We start from the raw sequence: 8,272 nt of genomic DNA, 5'->3' as shown, positions 1-8,272 counted from the left end.
ATAGAACCTTATATATATATATATATGAATGCTCACCTGCGCACCTTCTTCCGTGAGCACCTGTGAGCACCTTTGCACACGTGTCATGAGCATAGAATCTGAATCGTCCATGATGTGGCACCCCTTGAAATTCTATGGCGCAATTTTCAACTTAATACAAAACTCTAGTGGGCCATAAAAAAGAGAAATGCAAATCACACGCACACATATATCCTACAATGAATTTTGTGGGATAACAAGCTACTGAATAATCAATAAAATTTCCAAATCTAGGATTAGGGGTCCCTAACACATTGTAATACTTGTAACTAAAGAGCCAAAGAATACAACAATGATGCTGCAAAAGATACAGTCTTGTCTTCTTTCCATTCAATCAGACACCTTGATTAGCTAAATAATTTGCGGCACAAAACATGTGGTTTGCATCTTTCGGTGATTATTGACCATAAGGTGACGTCTCTCGGATCCTGCTCTTCCTCTTCTGAAGGAACCGCTGAAGAGATTTCTTCATGGAGAGAGCTGGTGCAGTGGGTTGAGGTTGCTCATGACATGGCTCCGAACCGTTCCCGGCTAGCCGTTGATCCGTTTCTCGCCTTGCGAGGCATAAGATTGCCTGAGCCTGCACCACCAAATACAACAAATCCTGCTCAGCTTAAAACTGAAAGAGGAATGCAATTTTTGTTAAACCTCCTCTAATTAATTACTTAGCTACATGATCATCTGGTCGTGTCAGTTATTTATAGAAAGAAAGTAGCAATAAAGCTCATGTGCACACCACACATGCCAACATGGCACATACGTGTGAGATTCAATCCATCAGGTTGATCCGACCTTTTACATCATCAAAATCACCAACCGTTATCCCATCTAATTTGGGTTGTCTACATGAATTCAGTTAGCCATTGACCACCATTTTTCATGTATTAGGACCAACTGCAGTTTTATCTGGTCTTGTAAGAGACTACTCAAAAATAAATCCGATCCACTCAGCTTGTGGGTCCCACTGTTAGGAACTAATGGATGGATTACAAAACTTCAGCATATTTTTTAAAGCTGTGCAAGCATTTGTTTTGCATGCTGTGGTCCACCTGACCAGTGGATCAAACTGGTTTGTGAGCACCAAGGCTGGTTTTTCTAAACTACCAATTTTTTGGACAACCAAACATATATAGCCATGTTTTTAGTCTTTTATTTTTAATTTTTTTGCCTACTCATGCATCCTAACTTCTGCAAAGTAAATTAAAAAATAAAAATAAAAATTGGCAAACCTGAAGTTCCGTCACATCACACACGGAAACACGTCCATTGTAAAAAATTGTCAAATGAGAGTTTCTTATGGATTCTTCTTGGCTCCTACAATTATTAAAAAACAAATTACTATTAAGTATCAAATATAAAAGCATATAAACACCCAAGTAGGTTCATTATAGAATAAGCTTATGATGCATTACTTATTTAGCGGCATGTAAACATTATTCACCTTCACAGTTAATTTATTCACCTGCAAAATTATGTCATCTAAACCACACATAAAATGAGCCTTCCCATTATTATGGGATTCTACAAGAATCAAGCTTATCTAATAATCAAGTGGTCTATATCATAGATTTCGATAATCATCCAAAAACTTCAAAATTCACATGATGGCCCACATGATGGTTGGATTGATATAATATTTGAGGGTCCCATGTACGCTCTTTAGTTAATTTGGACATGAAATGATAATAATATTCCATTTTGGTATTTGCTGGCTTGAATTAATGCAATTGATTTGAATTGAGGAACCACCTGACTTTGAATGAAATCGATACGTGATTTTCTGTGATTTAGAATCCAACTGTTTATGGGATTATTTTTCTTTGACATGAAATGAGAAGACTTTAGATCATGGATTGAAAGATGGCCTGGATGGGTGGGTTATAGGATCCAACGGTCTACACAATCTTGAAATCTTTTCACAAAGATGAATATGAACAGTTTATGTATCTTATAAAGAAGGGGTTATTCTATCTCATCTATAAACCTGCTTGAAACCCATTCATCTGATGAACCATTTTGAAATTCATAATATTCCATCTTTCATCTCATCTGGGGCAATGTCTTCTATTTAGTCATGAATAGATTTCTACAAGAAAATAGTTTTTGTTATATAATGCAGGGATCGATGACGATGATTGTAATCTCAAATGCGGGATTATTAGATTTTAGAAAGAGTATTTTTTATTTTTTATTTTTTATTTTTTAAAAAGGAAAAGAAGAAGAGATGGATTTACCGTGAAGCGGCGGAAGAGGGCGACGACGAGAGTTGGGCGCCGGTGCCGGCAGGGAGAAGGCGAAGTTCGAGATTGCAATTTCTTCCCATGGGGAAGGGTAAAATGGTCTTTGAATGCAGGAGGAGGGAGGGAGGAAGGTAGTGCAGTTGGGGTGATTTGTTTCTCTCCAATTTTAAAGCGTGTAGAAGCAAGACAGAGAGATTTGCTGAGGTGGAGAAGGGACCGTTGGAAAAGAATCCAATGGCTGAGATGAGAGACGGGAACATCCGTTTTCTAGTTATGGAAAAAAGTCGGCGACGTAACACTTTTTCTTGTCGGGATTGGGACGATGCGAGACTCATGCGGATTCTACGCTCAAGTATCGGCGCACGTGTAAAATGCGTTCCTCACGTGCCGAAATTCCTCTTCTCTCTTTCTCTTCTAGAAAAAGAAAAAAGAAAAAAGAAAAAGAAAAATGCTTACGTACCTATCAGTGTCACTTTCTCTAACGTAGAGGAAATCACGAAATCCAACCCGTCCATCAGGTGCATCACCCCTTTTTTACACTTCTCCTTAAAAATCAGGATGATTAAAGACTCAGATAGGCGACCCTGTAAAATTCACATGGCAAGGTCTACCACAGTTTTGGTATGGTGTGATTTTTGGGTAATTATTTAATTGTAAGCAGTCACTTCAGATGAATGGATTGAATGACATATAAACAACAGGCGGGCCCAATGCAAATCTAACTGTGGGAACAGGGAAGCAGATTGGCTGGTGTACCAAACACCCAATATATAGCTGATGTACTGACGTCGGCACAAGTTCTGTGGGTCACATCATGAGGGTTGCCATTTTGCTAGCTGTGTTAAGGCTTGAGCCCAAAAATAAGGCTGATCAAAAGATCAAGTGGACCACACTGCGAAGGGGGATTGAACGTCTACCATTGAAACCCTTTTGGTGTCACAGAAGTTTCGGATCAATATAAAATTTGTATTTTCTCTTCATTGACGTATTTGTGACCTTAAGAACAGATTAGATGGAAAATAGACATTATGGTGAGCCCTATGAATTTTTTAACTGTGAAGATCATTATTCTGCTGCTATTTTTGGTGTTGTTCATTTGAGCTTTAGATGTGATTTTGGCTAATGCTCTAAAATGATCTAAAAAAAATGGATGAACGGTGTAGATAAAATATAAACATTATTGCGGGGCCATGTAACTTTGATTTCCTTTGAACCGATGGTGCTTGTCAGTATCCAAGTCGCTACTGAAGTGACGTTACTAATCTCTGTGAATCCCGCCATGATGCATGTGTTGTATCCATACCATTCAATCAATTTTAGAAATCGGTTTATTGCATTACAAAGATAATGAGATAAATTTAAAGTTCAAGTAGACCCACCACCGAAAACTATGGGAGACGTCACACTCACCGTTAAAACATTTATAAGGCCCACAGTGATTATTTTTGAGATCCATCCTATTCATAAGTTAACATAGAGATTGATGAAGTGAAAATAAAAATATCAGCTTCATCAGAAACAAACTTCAGTGGCCCCTAAGAAGTTATGAACGGTGGATGTCACTGTCCCCACTATTTTCCATGGTGGGGTCTACTTGAACTTTAGATCTATCACATTCTCTTTGTAATTTCATAAAATGATCTCTAAAAATGGTTGGACGGTATGGATACAACACATGCATCATAGTGGGGTCCACAGAGCTTGGTGACGTCACTTCAGTAGCGATTTGGCTATTCACCTTCTCAGTATCCAAGCCGCACCCGTGCAACTTGGAGCTCGAGGAACGTCGGCGCTCGTCTTCACACGACACGTATTTACACCATCTATATAGCTGATGTGTGGTCCACCAGCCAATCCGCTTCCCTAACGGTGGCCGTTCCATTTCAAAATTTTCCTAGGCTGTGGCGTAGGGAACGCCAAGTGGTTGCTGCTCGGCTGATTTTATCGTACAGTAGATTTCTTTTTAAAAAAAAATCAGTTCTAAATTTCAAGTGGGCCACATAATAGTGATTGGATATCCACCGTTAAAACCTTTTCAGGCTTAACAATAGTTTTGAATCAAGATAATATCGTTGTTTTCCATTCACCGTAAGATTGTTTGGATGGCTAATAACGTAAATGTGGGCTTAGGAAGTCAACGTTCAAAGACTACTATTTCTTGTCATATCATCCATTGAAAATTTAAATTTACCTTATTTTAGGGTATGAAAATTTAGATTTACCTTATTTTTAGACCATGCCCTAAAATAAGCCGAAAGAACTGAGGGTGCAGGTTTCGTATGGTAAATATGGGACATGGATTGCGTACTACCTACCGTTCTCTAGTTCGATAGGTGAGACTATGGGAATGTATTTATTTATCCATATTCTACATTTCTTGTACTTTTTTCAAATCATTTTAAGGAATGAGCACAAAAATGATACCATTTAACGCTTAAGTGAACTATATTACATATAATTCTAGCATTTAATGCATTCTGTATCTAATGCAATTAAGCTTATTATTTGGTGTGGTCAACTTAAGCAACTTAAGCATTGGATCTGCTTCTTTTACGTGCAATTACCTTAAAATGGTTCGAGAAAAGAAAGGAACAGTATGGATAAATAGATACATGACGGTGGGCCCACCCATATAACTGCCCTTTGGTGGCTAGAGACGGGAGCGAGGCAGGAGGCAATCCACGTACATAGAAATGTGAACAGCAACGGGCGCAATATTGAATGTGGACATTTCCAGTACAATCAATTTGGTAAACGTATGTTGATTTTGTGAAGTAGGGCCCACATAAAGGGTACTGTCCAATCCATTTATCGTCCCTGGGTCCTAAACGCATTTATATTTTATTAACACGTGTTTGACACAATGATGCTTAAATCATAAAGCGTGTGGAATTTGCATTCCCAATTCAAGATAAGGGGGGCTTTACGCAAGTCCCAGATTCGGTACTAACCCCACTAGGACCTAGGGCCCACCGTTGTGTATACATTATATCGCATTTACCTATTTTGATAGATTATTTTTAAGTATAGTTAATTGGGGTGTACATGAACTAAGCTAGCTCGGTTAGTTCACTCGACTCGACTCGAAAAAGCTTGATTCGATTCGGTTCGAGCTGAGTTTAGCTGATTTTTTGAGCTCAAAAAAGAGTTTGAGCTGAGTTCGAGCATGCCCTAGCTTGACTCGACTCGGATCGAATCCCACTCGAATCTAACTCGAATCGAACTCAGATCGAAGTAGTTACTTTGCCATTGATGTTGCTCACTAATTGTTTGATAAAATGACTCAACAAAATGTGGCTGGTGGCAAGTTGGCAAGGAAGCTTTAGCTAGTGGCAAGGAAAGTATGTAGATGAAACAAATACTTTTTTTTTTTTTTAAAATTACTTAAAAGGTCTTTGAGAAAATACCTGTAAAACCATTGCATCTGTTTGTAAAACAATGAGATTTTGAACTTGCAATTCAAATGTTTATAAAAATGCCTCAATGGTGAACTTGGCTTGAACTCGGCCCAAGCTATTGACCGAATCGAGCCGAGCTGGCCAGTCTGGCTTGAGGACTGAGCCGAGTCGAGTTCAAGCTTAGGTCAGCCACTGTTCGAGCCGAGTCAAGCTGAGGCCAGCTCGACTTAGATCGACTCAATGTACACCCCTAATAGTTCCAAAAAATAAAAAACAACTCAAAGGCTCAAGTGGACCACACCACATAAACCAGCCATAACTTCTTAGGGCCCACCATGATATTTATTTACTATCAAACCTGAAGTCTACTTAATCCTTTGACTGGTCTCTTTTTAGTCTCCTACCATAAAATGACCTGTCAAAATGGATGAACGGTGTAGAGAAAACATATATAATATAGTGGACCCCACAAAGCTCCTTACAGGACCATGCGTCTCTATACAAGTGCTACTGGGGTAGTCCCAATCCGCGCCCCTTTACATCCGGGCAACTTGCAGGAGCTGTCATCTAAGCATGGGCCCACCCCAACGTTTGTGATCTTGACCACTGTTTTGGCAGATGCACCGATTGTGTGACACGCCGGATTCAACATAACTTTTCTATTCATATCATCATCTGGTTTTCCACTTGTACAATGGAGGGCCATGATTGATTGATTGATTGATCAAGAACATTTATTTGGTGGTCCATTCGGGTGGACCGTGGCACAAAAATCTCTCATATGGGAAGATCCAGAAATCCAATTCCAACCATGTTGCTATTCTTCATTTATTAGCCATCTATTCGCAGGCCACCGATCAATGGCTTGGGATTGCTCGATGGAGGAGATGTCATCTCAGAGCAGTATAGTTGCTCTTGGAACCGTTCATTCTGAGCCCCTGTTTTGGATGGCTCACATCTGGATGGTCAGCCATGATGGGTCCCACCGGACGATCAGCAAGGATGAGAACGTACGGTGGTTGGGAAGCACAACTTGGGTTATCCCTCAGACTAGTTAACTGATCACATTCCCGGTTCCATTTTCGAAGAGTTATTTGATGCTCCGGAACTGAGTGTCAGTTGAAACGCAGGCACTCAGAATTTGTAAAATTGCCTTACACTAACTCAAAATAAACCGTCCAGATCGATGGAAATACCACTGCAGACATCTGGTAGACCAAAATGTAAAGTCTGATACGTGTGGCTGAATTAGGAGACTTGTACATATTATGTTCACTTGGACCGTCCAATAGATGTCCCACCAATATAAGTTACATCTTGTTACGCATGTAAATGTATCACATGGCTTAGACAGTTTAGCTATAGCTAATTGAATGCCACGTGAACAGGTTATTAGTGTCTGCGTATCAAATCTCAGAATCTGCCAGAGTAGCTGAGCTTTTTTCTCTTGATATTAGTTTCCTTTTCTTTAAAAAAAAAAAAAAAAAAAAGAAGAAGAAATTTTATCTTAGGTGGGGAAGCACGTGGAAATGTTGGGGGAAGGCAGATTTCAATTAAATCGGTGGCCTACTTTGCTTGCTTTTCTATCGGGTAAGCTCTCTTTTATGCACGTGATCTATGGCTTTTCTCCATGTGATGATATTAGATTTCAGTTTCGAACGTGCGCACGTGGCAGTGCATGCATAATCCAACCACCCCTGTTTTGACAAGTGGCTTGTAAGTCGCCGGGAGAGGATCAGGTGTTTCCCCCACCGTGGGGTTCACTTTCATCCAATTCTCTTGTATATACAGCTCTTTCATCAGTTTTTTAAGCTAATAATAAATAATAAGGAAAAATTCAAGACCGACGATTGTAATCTCACGTATAGATGTCCAAATGGTCTCGGAATACGACGATTCTAGTAAGGAATAAAAGAGCATTAAAGTACCTTTTCAATGACAAAAAGTAGATCCAATTTGACGTTAAATGATGAAGTTATATGCATCTCTGTTAGATCGTGCGATTTGAAAAGATTAACAATCCATATTGAAAAATGATGAATGAAAAGTTCCAACGTACTTTTGCAATATCGAATGGTCTCTGAATTAGGCAATTCTAGTCCCATTTGGAAGCTTGACAAGTTACCATTCCAATGAGCTGAAAATAGTTTAAATTAGACCTCTAAAGAGAGAGTTATAAGGGTTACTATTGGACAAGGAGATGAAGGAAAAATTAAGGACAGACGACTGCGATCCCACTTACGGATGTCCAAATGGTCTCAGAATACGACGATTCTAGTCAGGAATGAAAGAATACTAAAGTACCTTTCCAATGACCAAAAATTGACCCAATCCGACATCAAATGGTGGAGTTATATGCGTCTCCGTTGGATCGCGCGATTTGAAAAGATTAACAATCCATATTAAAAAATGACGATTGAAAAAAAATATTCTACTATTGAAACTTTTTAAAGCCACACCTTAATGTTTATATGCCATCCAAACCGTTTATTAAGTCATTCTTACTAAGATGAAGTGAAAACATGAAAAACTTAATTTTCTATAAAACTTTTATGGTAATAAAAATATTTCAACAGCCCACTATATCTTTTAATG

The 8,272-nt window shown here is 39.0% G+C and overlaps 1 protein-coding gene across 1 annotated transcript; it reads right to left on the bottom strand.

Moving 5' to 3' along the window:
* Nucleotides 1–241: 241 nt before the first annotated feature.
* Nucleotides 242–2,554, bottom strand: LOC131220706 (protein TIFY 5A-like). The gene is made up of 3 exons (XM_058215501.1): nt 2,274–2,554; nt 1,269–1,353; nt 242–619 (listed from the first exon to the last, which is right to left on the bottom strand). Exons 1-3 carry the CDS (start codon nt 2,537–2,539, stop codon nt 437–439), a joined length of 534 nt encoding a protein of 177 aa, XP_058071484.1. The 5' UTR covers nt 2,540–2,554; the 3' UTR covers nt 242–436.
* Between the last annotated feature and the right edge of the window lie 5,718 nt (nt 2,555–8,272).

This window comes from Magnolia sinica, chromosome 12, assembly GCF_029962835.1.
Source record: "Magnolia sinica isolate HGM2019 chromosome 12, MsV1, whole genome shotgun sequence".
Classification (NCBI taxonomy): domain Eukaryota; kingdom Viridiplantae; phylum Streptophyta; class Magnoliopsida; order Magnoliales; family Magnoliaceae; genus Magnolia; species Magnolia sinica.
This window is presented reverse-complemented; position numbering and strand designations above follow the sequence as displayed.

What these genes read in the sequence shown, in the direction of transcription:
- LOC131220706 (XM_058215501.1), bottom strand. Translation starts at nt 2,539, where the DNA reads ATGTTCCCGTCTCTCATCTCAGCCATTGGATTCTTTTCCAACGGTCCC. An exon ending in CCCTCTTCCGCCGCTTCACG is followed by an intron (nt 1,354 to 2,273) that starts GTAAATCCATCT and finishes TAATAATTGTAG; the next exon opens with GAGCCAAGAAGAATCCATAA. An exon ending in GTGATGTGACGGAACTTCAG is followed by an intron (nt 620 to 1,268) that starts GTTTGCCAATTT and finishes TTGGTGGTGCAG; the next exon opens with GCTCAGGCAATCTTATGCCT.